The sequence below is a fragment of the Apium graveolens genome, chromosome 7 (genome assembly GCF_009905375.1).
Source record: "Apium graveolens cultivar Ventura chromosome 7, ASM990537v1, whole genome shotgun sequence".
Classification (NCBI taxonomy): Eukaryota; Viridiplantae; Streptophyta; class Magnoliopsida; order Apiales; family Apiaceae; genus Apium; species Apium graveolens.
The window spans coordinates 5,226,558-5,243,887 of NC_133653.1; the positions used below are offsets into that span (position 1 = coordinate 5,226,558).

At 35.0% G+C, this 17,330-nt stretch overlaps 1 protein-coding gene and 1 pseudogene across 1 annotated transcript; both read left to right on the plus strand.

The window, feature by feature from the left end:
* Positions 1-239: 239 nt before the first annotated feature.
* Positions 240-3,695, plus strand: LOC141673153 (uncharacterized; annotated as a pseudogene).
* Positions 3,696-13,417: 9,722 nt separating this feature from the next.
* On the plus strand, positions 13,418-16,782 carry LOC141673154 (uncharacterized). The gene is made up of 6 exons (XM_074479886.1): positions 13,418-13,478; positions 13,799-13,859; positions 13,969-14,095; positions 15,384-15,577; positions 15,775-15,943; positions 16,558-16,782. Exons 1-6 carry the CDS (start codon positions 13,418-13,420, stop codon positions 16,780-16,782), a joined length of 837 nt encoding a protein of 278 aa, XP_074335987.1.
* Positions 16,783-17,330: the final 548 nt, after the last annotated feature.

Sequence of the window (17,330 nt, forward strand, 5' to 3'; positions counted from 1 at the left end):
GATTTTGGTATCTAAATGGTTAACAATGAATTGACACCATACTCATGTTATGTTATGGCAAAATTGTTAACTTTAGTTGGGTTGTGAATATTTATTTTTTTGTAGGAAATCAAAAAATTCAATATGAATAATGGTCGAGATTGGATGTATCAAAGGATTGATAGTAGAGGATTCTTAACTTCGGCTTTTTAAGTGGGTTAGAGAAATTTATGGAATATGTTATATCTCAAGAATCGTCCATGAATGGGACAAATATTCAGTGTCCATGTTTTAAGTGTGAGAATGGCAAATTCTGGAATGCGGAGACAGTAAAATTACATTTATTGAAGAAAGGGTTTGTAAGAGATTATTATGTGTGGGATCGACATGGAGAGCCATATGTTGCTAGACAAAGTGGAGAACAATCTTCTACATATTACTCCAATACTCAGGGCAGAAGAGACGAGGAAAACCAAATGTACAACATGGTGATGGATGTTGTCGGTCCAAGTTTTGATCCAGAGATGCCAAATGCAGAAGCACAGAAGTTGTATGATATTCTAAAATCATCTGAGAGAGAGTTATATGAAGGTTGTGAAACTTCTCAGTTGTCTGCCATGGCTCAGATGTTGAGTTTGAAATCTGACCATCATTGGTCAGAGGCATGTTATGATCAGACGTCACGATTCTTTAAAGACATCTCGCCTCAAGATAATTCATTTCTTGACAGTTTCTACAGTACGAAAAAATATATGGAAGAATTGGGGCTTCCTTCTGAGCATATTGACTGTTGTGTTAATGGATGCATGATATATTGGGGTGAAGACATCAACATGGAGTCCTGTAAATTTTGTTCACATGCAAGATACAAAACCAAGCTTAACAGATCCAAGAAGGACAAAAAGAAAGTGCCTTTTACGAAGATGATCTATTTTCCACTATCACCGAGATTGCAAAGGTTGTTTGCTTCACCTAAAAATGCAACCCATATGCGATGGCATGCCGAACATTATCAAGAAGAAGATGTGATGCGCCATTGTTCAGACTCAGAGGAGTGGAAACAATTTGATAAAGCACATCCCTCATTTTCCTCAGAGGTGAGAAATGTTAGACTTGGACTTTCTGCTGATGGGTTTCAACCATTTGGTGAAACATGTAGAAAATATTCTTCTTGGCCAATTATAGTGACTCCATATAATTTGCCTCCATGGATGTGTTCAAAAGAATAATATTTGTTTCTGTCTTTACTTGTTCTTGGGCCAAAAAATCCAAAACAGAAGATAGATGTTTTCCTTCAACCACTGATTGCTGAGTTAAAAATGTTGTGGGAAGATGGCGTGGAGACTTGGGATAGTTCTTTGAAACAAAATTTTCGTAGGCGAGCTGCGTTGATGTGGACTATTAGCGACTTCCCTGCTTATTCAATGTTATCTGGATGGAAAACTGCTGGTCACTTAACTTGTCCTCATTGTGCTCATGATCATGATACTTATAATCTTAAAAATGGTGGAAAGACTACATGGTTTGATAATCATCAAAAAATTTTACCTTCCAATCATCCATTTCGAAAGAATAAAAATTGGTTTACCAAGGGAAAGACAGTGACTGAATCTGCCCCACCAGTGCGAACAGGTGAAGATGCATTTCAAGAAATTGAGGCACTTGGTTTGATGAAAGTTACTGAATTAGGAAGGGATGAACACAATGCTAGAATCATCAAGGCTTACAATTATGGATGGAAGAAATGAAGCATCTTTTGGGATTTACCATATTGGAGGACATTATCAATTAGACATAATCTTGACGTTATGCATGTTGAGAAAAATGTCTTTGAAAATATCTTCAACACAATAATGGCCATTGAAGGAAAAACAAAAGATAATTCCAAGGCAAGAGATGATATTGCAATAATTTGTCGGAGACCCGAGTTAGCAATTGATGAATTGACACGGAAGTATCCTAAAGCATGTTATAGCTTGGACAAAAAACAAAAGCAAAAAGTGTGTGAATGGCTAAAAGATCTAAAATTTCCAGATGGATATGTGTCCAATATGGGGAGGTGTATAAACATGAAGAAATACAAGTTATTTGGAATGAAAAGTCATGATTGTCACGTGTTTATGCAACGTCTTCTTCCAATTTCTTTTTGGAAATTTCTTCCAAATAATGTTTGGGAGGCTGTGACAGAATTAAGTCTTTTCTTCAGGGATCTCACATCAACTACTTTGAGGATAAGTGATATGCATAGACTTGAAGAACAAATTCCCGTTATACTTTGCAAGTTAGAGCGCATATTTCCACCATCATTGTTCGACTCCATGGAACATCTTTTAGTGCACTTGCCATATGAAGCACGCATTGCAGGTCCTGTACAGTATCGATGGATATATCCCTTCGAAATATTTTTACGTCATTTGAAGAATAATGTGAAAAATAAAGCTCGGGTTGAAGGATCAATATGCAATACTTTTTTGGTTGAAGAAGCTTCCACTTTTTGCTCACATTACTTTAAACAACATGTTCAGACGAAATATAGAAAAGTTCCGAGGAACGATTCTAGTGGAGGTGGAGAGAGTTTTGGGGGTAACATTTCTATATTTTCTCATTCTGGACGTTCACATGGGAGTGTCATTACTCGTTATCTTGATGATCGAGAATATATGGCAACTCACAATTATATCTTGTTTAACTGTCCGGAGGTTGCACCATATACCGAGTATATTTTTCTTATCACAATACATACTTATTTGTCCTGGTTAATGAATATTGTTCTTATTATCTAATTTTTTTTGGTTAATCAGGATTTTTATAAATCAACTTTGGGAGCACAATCCATACATAACTAGTGTTGAAGTTGACAGGTGCTTAGAAAGTGATTTCGCCATGTGGTTTAAACATTATGTAAGTTACTTGATACTTCACTAATCAATATAGTAGATAATAATTAACCATTTATTTCGTATTTTAATAGTCACCACTAATAATTTCAGGCTCAAAATCCATCACAAGTTCCGAATGAATACATTTGAGATATATCATTTGGACCTCTTCGTTCGGTTAAGTCTGTACCGGTTTACTATGTGAATGGATACAAATTTCCCACGCGAGTATATGGGGCTAATAGATCAACATTCAATAGTGGAGTATGTATCAAGGGATCGAATTTTAGTGAGGCATCGAATGATTACTTTGGAATAGTTGAAGAGATTTTGATTATCGAGTATCCCCGTTTTCCAGTCAAGAAAACAGTTTTGTTTAAGTGTGAATAGTTTGATCCTACACTTAATACCGGAACAAGAATTCATCCACGCTATAACATTATTGAGGTCATTAAAAGAAAGAGATTGAGCGTGTACGAACCATTTGTATTAGCAATGCAAGCCATGCAAGTTTATTTTTATAATTATCTAAGTCTTAAAAAAGATAAGGTTGATTGGTTAGTTGTATGCAAAGTAAAGGCTCGTCCACTTGTTGATCTTCCTCAAACCCCAATGTCATATTAAGAGCCGTTCCAAGATGATATTCCTGCACATCTAAATGATATTAGTACAAATGATATTCCCACACATTTAAATGATGAAAATGGAGTTGAAATAGATTTAGATGATGATGACGGAACTCCGGATGAAGAAATGGAATATGAATCGGAAGAAGATGGATCTTCACAAACCGATGATAGTAATAATTGTGAAGATAATGCTGATTCCTCCGAGTAGTCTTTCTTCTCCATCATGTATGTAAATTTTATTTTATTTTATCATATATATATATATAATAAAAGACATTTTAATATATATTACAATATTGAAATATTAAGTTACAAAATATTTTAAAATTATGTATTGATATGTATTGTAAATTACTACATATATCTTATATTGTAAACTACAAATTATTATATAAATCATATTCTAATTTTAAAAGTAAAAAATATAAATACAGGACATAAAGCGGGCTGGGTTTAGAGACACATGTTAATTAGGGTTTACTCCTCTCTAGAGGCGGCAACAAACTGAACTCCAAATTGAGCAACGCAGGGACAAAGTTCATTGAATCTAAGATGAAAAAGCTAGCATTTCTTGTTAATGTCTATTCGAAGGTATATATATTTACCCTTTCTTGTCTCTGTATTCAAGAAATTTTCATTTCCCCCTTTTTTGTGTATTAGAGTTTATACTAGAAGGTATATGAATGATGGTTCCTTTAACCAATTTAGGGATTTTTTGTTTTAGTGATGTTCTTATGTGGTTAATCAAACTAGCTCGAGCTTTCTTTGTTTTGGGTACTTGGATTTTGAGAAAAAAATTGTATCTTTGTTGTGTTTGGGATTACTAGGACTGTCTCAGGCTTTTATCTGTTTTGGGTACTTGGCTTTTGAGAAAAAAAATTACATCTTTGTTGTATTTGTGATTGATAGCCTCAGGCTCCCTGACTTGTAAAAATATGAAAAATGGGTGATTATTTAGTTCTTGACGTGGACTGTCTTGTGAAGCCTGTGATATATTCTGGGTTACCTTGTGCTTGCAGCGACAGTCTTAAGATAATTTACAAGTTTCTGTTATTGGATGGTTAATTAGAGCCCTTTATTTATTTACTCAATTTAAAGCCTATGACTCTTGATACAAGTCCCAGTGATGTGGGTATTCGTGACAAGGGTGTTGGCTTTGCTCCTTTTTCGAGTCCTAACAAAGGTAGTGGGGGCGCAAGTGTTGCTTATGATGGTTTTGCTAAGGTGAATAAAAAGAAGCGCTTCCGGAGTGCAAATGTTGGAAAAGAGGATGGCCCTTCTCTTCTCGCTGCAGGTGACAAAGAAGTGAGGCACGTAGGTTTGTCTCTTGTTGATCATACAAGTAGAAGCAGCCATGGACAAGATATAAATGACAGAGGTTTATCTGAGCGGCATAAGAGTCCAGAAGTTAATGATTTAGTAAAGAGAAAAGATGCAAAGGTAGACTTTATTATCAGTTTTTCTGCCACTATTTTTCCTTTATGAAATTTATTCTAATATCTTCTGTATTACAGGCACCGATGAAGAGGTTTAAGAATGTTGTTGAAAAGACACCGTCTCAATCTGCAAATGTTGGAAAAAAGGAAGATGTTGCTCTTCATAGTCAAGTTACCAAAACATTCGTTGAGACATCGGGTTACACGGACCAAGTAAGTTAAATCTTTAACTCATTCTGTTGAGTGTTGTGGGAAAATCAATGGTCATTAGTTATTATGTTTAACTTATAACTTTGTTTTATAAGGAATTTCAGATCAGTTCTAATTAGGGGATATGTTATTGTGGGATAATTAAAATATGTGAGTTTTATATCCTTGCAATCATGACATATATTGTAGTTTAATATCCTTGCAATCAGGATAATTAATATATTTTTGTCATGAATAAATCCTTGACCAGATACTTTAAAAAATTATAAATCCTCCCCCTTAAAGGACATTTTAGATAACGATGTTAAGAATTAACACTTTTTTAGCTCGTGAGACACTTGAAGTTGATTTAGGCTATGTAATTGACAAGTAAACCATGTTGTTGTTGGGAACCACGGACTTAGGGTGTTACTACATTTTACGATAAAGATTACGAAAAGAGGATTACCTTGTTAATGGTTGATTCCACGCTCTTCTATTGTATTCCCAAATTCACTTGAGCGAAGTGTGGCCTCCGTCTTCTCAAGTTATCCTCTCTTCTTGCTCCTTGGTGGCTACAATATGTTTTCACATCATCCCAAGCAAGAATAGAATAAGAATATATATAGGCTACAATAGGGACCATGGATAATTAGGTTGGGCCTTCTAATTACATCTTGAGCCTAGCCCAATGTAATTAAATATTAATTCAATCCACTAAAGAATTAATATTTGCACTACCTTTCCTAATACCGTAATTTAATTAATTCGGTTCCAATATTATTTGCTTATTAAATTCCCCATGTTTAAAATATCATATGTCCATTAATTAAATAAATTACTGATAATTTATTTAATTAATATCTTTTATCCTTGATCATCCACTCAACCTTTACTTAATTATGCCAGAATAAATTCCACCTGCAGGGTTTCACATAATTAAATCTTTTTGAGCTTTCAAGGGGACATCATTAACCCGAATATTATCAGGACATGGATTCCTTCAATAAATAATATCCACCATGTATATAATTCCATCACCCAAAATATAATGATATAATTCAAAAGAATTATTTCATATATAAATCAAAGCATGTAAATAATATACACGTGTCAATTACTATTTCCGAATTAAGAACCTAAGCATTAATAATAACATAGAATCTTAGTTCTCCTTCTTAATCAGTATTAAGGGAACAATTCTAAATTTGATCCTGTTCAATATACACAAAGTATACTAGTATTATTTATTAGTCAATATAAACTAATCTAAATAATACTACAGCCATACCAGTGGATTGTCCAACACCACATGTGATGTGAACCTTATTATATTATATAACCGTATTTAACAATCTAATATTCTGTATCTCATTTGATACTAGATTATTCACAATATATAATATTAGACAACATGTAAACATTCAAATGATTCTCAAATAAACTGGCCAGAAATAAATGTACATACTTCAAATAAATATTTTCAGTATACACTAACAATCTCCCACTTATACTGAAAATATTCTATGTGTACATCAGTGTTTATTTAATCCACTATTACATAAAAATCTATGTGTCCATCCATCTGACTCCTATCGCTTCCACATGCTTGTCAAAAACCTTGGTTGACAAGCTCTTTGTGAAAGGATCTGCTCGGTTGTCTTCTGATGATATGTGAGCCACAACTATATCCCCTCACTTTACGATTCCTCGTATAAGATGATACTTACGTTCAATATCTTTAGCTGCTTTGTGGTCTCGCGGTTCCTTTGAATTTGCCACAGCACCAGTGTTATCACAATACACCGTCAAGCTCCTAGGCAAATTAGGTACCACATCTAAGTCCAAAAGGAAGTTCCTGAACCATACAGCCTCCTTGGCAGCCTCAGAGGCCGCCACGTACTCGGCCTCCATGGTGGAGTCTGCAATGCATTTCTGCTTTACACTCCTCTATATAACGGCTCCACCTCCCAAAGTAAAAACATATCCCGAGGTTGATTTCCTCTTATCCCTATCTGATTGGAAATCTGAATCAGTATATCCCAAAGGAAATAGATCTGAGGCCTTGTAAATTAACATATACTCCTTAGTCCTTCTCAGGTACTTGAGTATAGTTTTTACTGCACTCCAATGTTCCTGACCTGGGTTCGACTGATATCTACTAACCATGCCTACAGCAAAGCAGATGTCAGGCCTCGTACATAACATAGCATACATTAAGCTTCCACATGCTGAAGCATAAGGAACTGCTTTCATGCTCTCCATATCCTTAGGTGTCGAAGGACACTGCTTCTTAGATAGAGCAACTCCATGCTTAAAAGGTAAAAAACCTTTCTTGGAGTTCTGCATGTTAAAACGAGCTAATACTTCATCAATGTAGGGCTCTTGAGATAAAGCCAACATCATTTTCTTGCGATCCCTTATAACTTTGATCCCAAGGATGTATGCCGCTTCACCTAAGTCCTTCATGTAAAATTGTTTGAACAACCATGCCTTTACTGATGATAACATTTCAACATTGTTTCCAATGAGTAAAATATCATCTACATATAGTACTAGAAAAACCACTGCATTACCTTCACTTCTCTTATACACGCACGATTCGCTTGGACTTTGATCAAATCCATATGACTGGACTGCCTGATCAAAACGAATATTCCAGTCTCTAGAAGCTTGTTTAAGTCCATAAATAGACCTCTTAAGCTTACATACCAGATGCTCTTGGCCTTCCTTAATGAATCCTTTTGGTTGCTGAATATAGACGGTTTCTTCAAGACTTTCATTAAGAAAAGCTGTCTTGACATCCATTTGCCAAATCTCATAATCGAGATGAGCTGCTATAGATAAAAGAATACGGATTGACTTAAGCATGACTACCGGTGAAAAGGTTTCCTCATAATCGATACCTTCTTTCTGAGTATAACCTTTCGCAACAAGTCTTGCTTTCCAGGCTTTCACCTTTTTATCTAATCCCCTCTTTTTCTTGTAGATCCACTTACATCCAATAGGTTTTATACCTTTGGGTGGTTCCACGAGCTCCCAGACCTGATTAGAATACATTGATTCTATCTCAGATTCCATCGCCTTTTGCCAAAGATCTGCATCTTTGTCTTGTGCTGCCTCTTCGTATGTACGGGGATCATCATCATGTTCACCAGAGACCAAGTCTGAAGACTCACCCAAAAACATGAATCTATCAGCCTGTTGAACAACCCTCCCACTACGACGAGGCACTGGTGCGGTATTAGTGACAGGTTGTACATTATGTTGTGGTTGTTCTACTTGTACTACAGCTTCATGGGTATTATTTGTCCCTCCCACTAGTTCCTCTAAAACGACACTACTCATGGGTTTGTGATTCATTATATATTCCTCCTCTAAGAATCTTGCATTGGTGCTAACAATGACATCCCGATTTTTCGGACTATAAAATAAATATTCTTTCATTCCCATGGGGTAGCCTACAAACAACCTTACTTCTGTACGAGATTCTAACTTAGTCGCGTTCTTGTTCAGCACATGTGCTGGACAACCCCATATTCGAATATGTCTTAGACTCGGTTTATCTCCGGTCCACAATTCTAAGGGGGTTTTAGGAACCTACTTAGAAGGTACTAAGTTCAGAAGATAAGCTGTTGTCTCTAAGGCATGTCCCCAAAATGACTTGGGTAAATCCGAATAACTCATCATCGATCTAACACTCTCTAAAAGAGTCCGGTTCCTTCTCTCTGCTACACCGTTCTGCTGGGGTGTGCCTGGTGCAGTTAACTGGGATTCTATCCTATTTTCTGATAAATATTCCCTAAATTCTCCAAGCAAGTATTCGCCACCACGATCTGATCGTAGTGACTTGATACTTTTATTAAGTCGCTTCTCCGTTTTAGCTTTGTACTCTTTGAACTTATCAAAGCACTCAGACTTACGGCGCAACAAATAAACGTACCCATATCTAGAATAATCATCAATGAAAGTGATGAAATATTCATAACCACCTCTTGCTTGGATATTCATGGGTCCACATAAATCAGAGTGAACCAATTCTAATACTTGTTTGACTCTATTCCCCTTTGCCTTGAAAGGCCTATTAGTCATTTTACCTTCCAAGCAGGATTCACAAACTGGAAATGGCTCCACTGCCAATGAGCTTAAAGGCCCGTCTACTACCAGTCTTTGAATCCTCCTCAAGTTAATATGACCTAATCTCAAGTGCCAAAGATATGTTTGGTTCAAACTAGAAGGTTCCTTTCTTTTAGTAGAGTTAGAAGATGTGTTGTTCAATTCCCTAAATTGCAGTTGCAGTGCAGGTTGACTAGGATTAATTATATACAAATTGTCTTGCAATGTACCAGAATATATAATTCGTTTATTCATCATAATAGAAACATTACGATCCAAATAAACATTATAACCATCCAAAGCAAGTTTAGAAACCGAAATTAAATTCCTTCTAAAAGAAGGTACATAAAGACAATTGTTCAAAATCAAAATCCTATCAGAACCAAAAGATAAATGAATAACTCCTACTGCAACTACTGCTACTTTCGTAGCATCTCCCATGAACACGTATATCTCACCATCTCTAAGTATTCTGGATAGTTGGAACCCCTGCATAGAATTACAAACATGATCAGTGGCTCCTGTATCTACACACCAAGTGCTCGTAGATATAGCCGCTATAAATGTTTTTGTAACTAGAGAAAGAGACATACCAGTATTGTTTGTCTTCTTAGGAAGAGGACAATCCTGTTTCCAGTGACCTGACTGTTTGCATCTGAAGCACTTTCCCTTAGGCTTTTTCACACCACCCTGAACTCCCACTGCCTTCACAGCTTTCTGTATCTGAGCCTTTTTCTTCTTCTTAATACCTTTCGGCTTAGAGGAAGAACTTTCTCAATCACATTCACTTGAACACTCTGCCGAAATAATCCTTCAGCTGCCTGAAGTTCTGTCAGCAGTTCCGCGAGACTATACCGCCTCTTGTTCATGTTGTAATTCAAGCGGAACTGCTCAAAACTCATGGACAAGCTCATAAGGATAATGTCAATCTGGGTTTCCCCGTTAAGTTCAGCACCAAGAATCTCTATCTCATTCAGATGCGACATCATCTTGAGAACATGATCCCTTACAGGTGTGCCTTCAGCCATCTGAGTGTTCATTAAAACCTTCATGGCTACTTGCCTAGCAGCCCTATTTTGATCTCCAAAAAGTTCCTTGAGATTAAAGAGCATATTCGAATCAGTGGCCATAGACTGATGCTGATGCTGCAAAACACCCGACATTGCTGCCAGAATGTAACATCGCGACATCTCATCAGCCTTAATCCACCGTTTATAATACTCTTTCTCATCTTCAGGAGCATCAGCAGCAGGCTTTTCAGGCTTGGGTTCATAAGTGCAAAACTTGTACTTCTCAGTAGTCAACACAATGTCCAAATTTCGTTTCCATTCAATATAGTTAGGTCCGGTAAGTTTGTTATCCTTAAGTATGGTGAATAGTGGATTAAAGCCCATTTTATCCAGAGAATCATCACATAAATAAGGTTGCATTAATTATTAAGATCTATTGATTCCTCTAACAATTATTAAAATTTAATGCACTAACATCTAAACACCATAAGCTTCTGGTACGCCACGATGTGTGACATGTATACCACCTAATTTTGTTTAAATGTTACTTCAGTCCTATTACTAAACAATATGCCACGTTGGGGTGGACTATATTATTTTTCATAGCTAAGTGTATACCATCATCAAATCTTAAATTATTTGAAATCTATGGAACTTGGTACGCCACGATGGGTGGCGTGTATACCTTCCAATATTCGTAATTTTGCCTTGAATAAAATACTTCAATTCAATATTCATCAATGGTTTGATTTCCAGGTAGTGGAGGAGTCACATCAATGGAGAATACTTCGATGAACTCGTTTTTGACAAAATCGCCCCAAATCAGAAATAAAGAAAATCCGTATTTTATTCCTTTTAAAAATTAATTTAAGAAGTTTGTTCTAGTAATTTCTATAACATTCTAGACACCATAAATTACATGCCACGATGGGTGACATATATATAATTTATATTCGTCTTTATGTTAAATTACCTACAACCAATAATGGAGACCATGGGATTTAATTTCATATTAATTTCCTCTCCCACTTAAATTTTTTATTAAAATTGAGGAATTTTAAAATTAAATGGGGCCCTATGTTGTTATAATTATGTCTAATCATGCATTCAAAATACACACATAATTTTGGCAACATATAACATTTAATTAAAGTAATAAATAAAATTTATGTTCATGTCGTCCTAATTAAGTTAAACATGCAATTTTAAAAGAATTACACACATAATTAACGACACAAATAATCAATAAATTAAAGCAATAATTAAAATTTAATGGAAAAAATTAAAATAAATTTTCCACTATTATGGCCCTTGAAAAAAAATCCAGCTCTAAAAAAAAATCAGCCCCAGCAGTCCCAGCAGCCCCAGCTGCCGCAGTGGCCCCAGCAGTCCCAGCAGTCCCAACAGCCCCAGCAGCCCCAGCAGTCCCAGGAGTCCCAGCAGCCCCATCAGCCCCTTGTAATCGCACAGCAGAACAAAAAACTACCGGAATTGATTTCCGATCGCACATAACTATTACAAAATACCCGGAACAATTACAAAAAAAATAGATCTAATACAAAACTAATTTTATAAAATCTATTCTAACACGATCAACCCTCGTGTAAATTACAACCACGATTAAACCACGTGGAAACCAAAACAAAAATTAACCACGATTAAACCACGTGGGATCCAAACACATAATTAAAATATACATGGCCATAATAGTGGATTAACAACATGCATCAAAAACAATACAAGAAAAATACTATATACACGCATATATAATTACGGCATGGACATTATATCATAAAACGTAGAACCCATTACCAGGCTCTTGATACCAATTGTTGGGAACCACGGACTTAAGGTGTTACTACGTTTTACGATAAAGATTACGAAAAGAGGATTACCTTGTTAATGGTTGATTCCACGCTCTTCTATTGTATTCCCAAATTCCCTTGAGCGAAGTGTGGCCTCCGTCTTCTCAAGTTATCCTCTCTTCTTGCTCCTTGGTGGCTACAATATGTTTTCACATCATCCCAAGCAAGAAGAGAATAAGAATATATATAGGCTACAATAGGGACCATGGATAATTAGGTTGGGCCTTCTAATTACATCTTGAGCCTAGCCCAATGTAATTAAATATTAATTCAATTCACTAAAGAATTAATATTTGCACTACCTTTCCTAATACCGTAATTTAATTAATTCGGTTCCAATATTATTTGCTTATTAAATTCCCCATGTTTAAAATATCATATGTCCATTAATTAAATAAATTACTGATAATTTATTTAATTAATATCTTTTATCCTTGATCATCCACTCAACCTTTATTTAATTATGCCAGAATAAATTCCACCTGCAGGGTTTCACATAATTAAATCTTTTTGAGCTTTCAAGGGGACATCATTAACCCGAATATTATCAGGACATGGATTCCTTCAATAAATAATATCCACCATGTATATAATTCCATCACCCAAAATATAATGATATAATTCAAAAGAATTATTTCATATATTAATCAAAGCATGTAAATAATATACACGTGTCAATTACTATTTCCGGATTAAGAACCTAAGCATTAATAATAACATAGAATCTTAGTTCTCCTTCTTAATCAGTATTAAGGGAACAATTCTAAATTTGATCCTGTTCAATATACACAAAGTATACTAGTATTATTTATTAGTCAATATAAACTAATCAATACTACAGCCATACCAGTGGATTGTCCAACACCACCTGTGCTGTGAACCTTATTATATTATATAACCGTATTTAACAATCTAATATTCTGTATCCCATTTGATACTAGATTATTCACAATATATAATATTAGAAAACATGTAAACATTCAAATGATTCTCAAATAAACTGGCCAGAAATAAATGTACATACTTCAAATAAATATTTTCAGTATACACTAACAGTTGTTACATATTTTCTTTTTATGCAAATTTGTGAAAGGTATTGTTTTTTAATTAAAAGCACTTAAATGTAATTTCTTACAGGACTGATTATTGTCACATAATTATTTATGATATATCTGGTTGTTGACTCATCAAAGACTTCAGTATTCATCCATATGTAATGGATTAGTAAACCAACCTGCTAGATTTTGTTTGTACCTGTTTTTAAAGACGCGAGCTGAGTTTGACACTTAGTTTTCTTCTGTATTACAGGCACCTATGAGGAGGTTTAGACACACTGTTGAAAAGGCACCATCTCAATTTGGATGGGGAGTACCTGGTAAATCTGGATAGCGCGTACAAACTCAACCTGGACAGCGTGCTCCTGCTCAATCTGGACAAAGTTTTTCTACTCAATCTCAGTCAAGACAAGATAAACTGCCAATACGTGTACCATCTCAGTCTGGAATTCACTCATCACCAACGCAAGCAAGACAACTTGCATCTCAATCTGGACAGAGCACACCTAATGAATCACTACAAATCAGTGCTCAATCACGCCAACGCACACCTGAACCCCAGTTACGACAACGCACAAGTGGCGCTCAACCAGAACCAATTGAATACACACCAACTCCATCACATCCAAGCATAATGTAGTGTGGAATATTGGCTCTACACAGAGGGATGGAAGGGTGCGAGTAGAAGTCATTGATGATGGGTAAGTTTAGAGTTCTTAAATTAAAATACCTATGTAGCGAATCATTTTCTATTTTATCTATAATGTAGTGAAATAACATTGCCTTGTGTTAATTTATTATATATTGTAGATTGGAACCTTCATATGAGTGCTCTGCAAGGATCCAAAAGATATTATATCAGAAGCTTGAGCCTACCGGATACAATGGGAAGTCAGTTTCTCAAGAAACTCAAAATTTTTACTTTGAAGAATTCAAGGTAATTATATCTCTTTCATATCAATTTTATTGAATCATTGCATCTAAATAATCTAAATATAATTATCTCTGACTACTTGAGTACGTGTATGGACAGTGTTATCTCTAACTTCATCTCTGACCACTAAATTTTTAAAACTTCCAACTGATGAGTATGTATACTAATAGTCTCGTAAATCAACGAGAATAAAAGCTAGCTGAGAGCTAGGCACTAGCTAGGCCAGAAAGAAGAGAAACAATGAAGAGAATTGTGCACAAGAATTGTGTACTATTAATTTGGGAAGCCATTTTGTAATCCTTAAGTTCCTTAATCACTCATAATCTTGTAATAAATAAGAAGTGATTATATTTGTTGCCAACAATCTGAGTATTTATAGGCAATATACAAATGGATGGAGACCTTATATAAATACTAGTATATACTAAGGTGCAACATCTCATTAGTTAAGTGGAGCTGAGAGTATCTTGGTTCTTGAGATCCTCGATTGTGGAGCTGTCATTAAATGTCATTTAATCCCCTCCCTTTCATTTGAATCTTTTCTTAACTAATGAGATGTTGGAAACTTGGACCGAGAAAATAAAAATGAAACTTAAAAAGCTTGTTCAAAATGAGATATACTAAGGGCAGGGCACACTATTCAATCAAAATACTAGTAGTCTAGTAGTATATACTAAGGGCAGGGCACACTATTCAATCAAAATATTAAGTGCAAATTTTCTGAGTGGTGGAGGGGCAGCAATGCTATATATTGAAGATGCCATGAAATTATCCAACTGGGAAATTTATGAGTGTTATCTATTAGTCCATTTTCTAAACATGTTCTGTTTTATGGCATAGTTCCAAAGGCAAAAAAATGAAAGCTTAATGTACAGTATTTAATACCCAACTGCTTCTCCTTTTATCACTACTGTTATGAGATATTCTTAAAAGATTCTTGAAATTTAATAATTACTCTGTATTAGCAAGTGTACAAGGAAAAAACTCTAGACCCATTACTAATAATGGATTGGTATTATATCTGTTAACAATCTGCATTCTTTTACTTATTAATAAATTTGAATTTTACAGTTAACTAACCTCATGTTTTCTCTTTCTCTGGAATTAAAATTTATAAATAAGATAAAGTTGCTGCTTTTGGCCTTTTTATAGCAGCTGCTTTTTGCTTTTTTATAGCAGAATTAGTTAAATCATTTGTGATCCCAAGGGAAACATGATATATATACTTATATGAGAATCACATCAAAACTTTGAATTGCTTTGTATAATCTGTCTTTTTTTATTATTATAGAAATTTTTTGTGTGGAAGCAAGAAGATGATATTATTCATGATGGTTGGCTGACAAGTGCAAGGAGGAAATATTCTGAAGTTGTTTCTGTAGCTCGTTCCAACTGGGAAAAGAATAAAAAACAAGATACTAGAATTGGCAAGAATGTTTATGCGAGCTGGATTAAGTTTTGGGAATCTAAGAAATTTCAAAAATTGTCTTTCATTCAAAGAAGTAATCGGCGCGGCGGGATTGATGGTTCCTTTTCAACACATACGAGTGGTTCCGCTTCACATAGGCTGGTTGCAACTCGTTTGGTAAGCTGTATAATGCAATTTTCACAGGATTTTTTAAATTATTCCTTAAAAACAAAATTGTTGTGCTCTAAAATTTGCTATATTTTGTTTTTTACAGAAAATTCAGTTTAAGCGCCCCCACTGCTGACCAATTGTTTTATGAGACACACACCAGACATGTAAAGAAAAAGAAGAATTTTATTGGCGAGGGTGATGATATCATGGATGACGAGAGTGAAGATGAGGAGGAAGTCGTGTGGATTGACAAAAAAAGTCAACAAACATATGTGAGTTTTATTATTGAGAATATCCATTTGATTATTAGGATTACACCACTATGATATTTATGCACATATGCTTGTCTATTGATTAACATATGCACATATGCTTGTAAAATGGTTTGAAAGTTGCTTAAACAGAGTTAACAGAGAGTCCGTGGGAATTAATTAGAAGTAGGTATACATAAATTTGGTCAACTATGCACCCATACTATAGTAGTATAGTTTTAGGTTTAGTTGTTTGGAATTCAATGTGATTGCGCGTCTCTGCAATCCTACTTGTTTACTAGTTTAAACAAGTGTGCTGATGTTTGCAATTTTCCCTGCCTTGGACTGGGTTGTGTTTGATTAAGTTTAACAAGTAGACTTGTAGATGTATAGCAAAACTTGTATATTGTGTGATAAAGGATTGTACTAAATAAATACACTGTAAAATTCCCTGAGTTCTCTACAAAAAAACCCAAGTTTGAAAATTACCTGTTTCTTTTTGTGATTATTTGAGGTTAACAATTTGATGATTATGGTAAAATGAACTCTCTCAACCTCTGAAAACTCCGTGAATTACCTGTAGATGTATAGAAAAAGTTGTATATTTTGCTCATGTGTAACATGAATTAATGCAGGAAACTTTTTTAAAACTCCGTGAACTGCATGAGGCAGCTGGGCAGCCTGTGGATAATAATGCATTATTTCTTGAAGCGGTTGGAGGGCTTGACAAGAAAAAAAGAGTATATGGAGTTGGTTCTTCTAAAAGAATTTTCTATCAGTCCAAGAATAAGTCTTGCACGTCATCCTTTGCTTTTGCTGGTGAAGAAGAAAATCAAAGGCTGAAGCGCCAATTACTTTAGATGAACGAACGGATGAAAGCAATGGAAAATCAGTTGGACAGGATTATTGAAGCTACTTCAGTCTGACTTCAATGTGATCAGTCCCCTGCCAATTTAGATGGTGAAAATGATGACAACTAGTATTTAACTACTTGTTAGCATGTCTGTTATGCATTTGACTTGAAATTATAAATGTTTGTGTGCGTGTAACGTAACACTGGGGAAATCTGGTAATCTGGTTTAGTACCCGTTTAATTATTAGGCTTGATAATTTTGGTTACACTCATCTGGCAAAATCTGGTTTAGTACCAGTGTATCAGATTTGCTAACTTTGGATGATATGTTTGATCTGTTTTTAAGTATGGGGCTAGAGAGATGTTGTAACTCTTAGCCCCATTTTGAATTAGTTATCGGAATTTAAGGATTTATATATGTGTTTGATGGTGTTACTATAATACAAAAAGACTTTTGTCTTTTGTTATCTTTATTTGTAAAATTGTCCAGGTTTTAAAAACCTTATATATAGAATATGTTATGCATCTGTTGGGCAAATAACATAATAACGGATT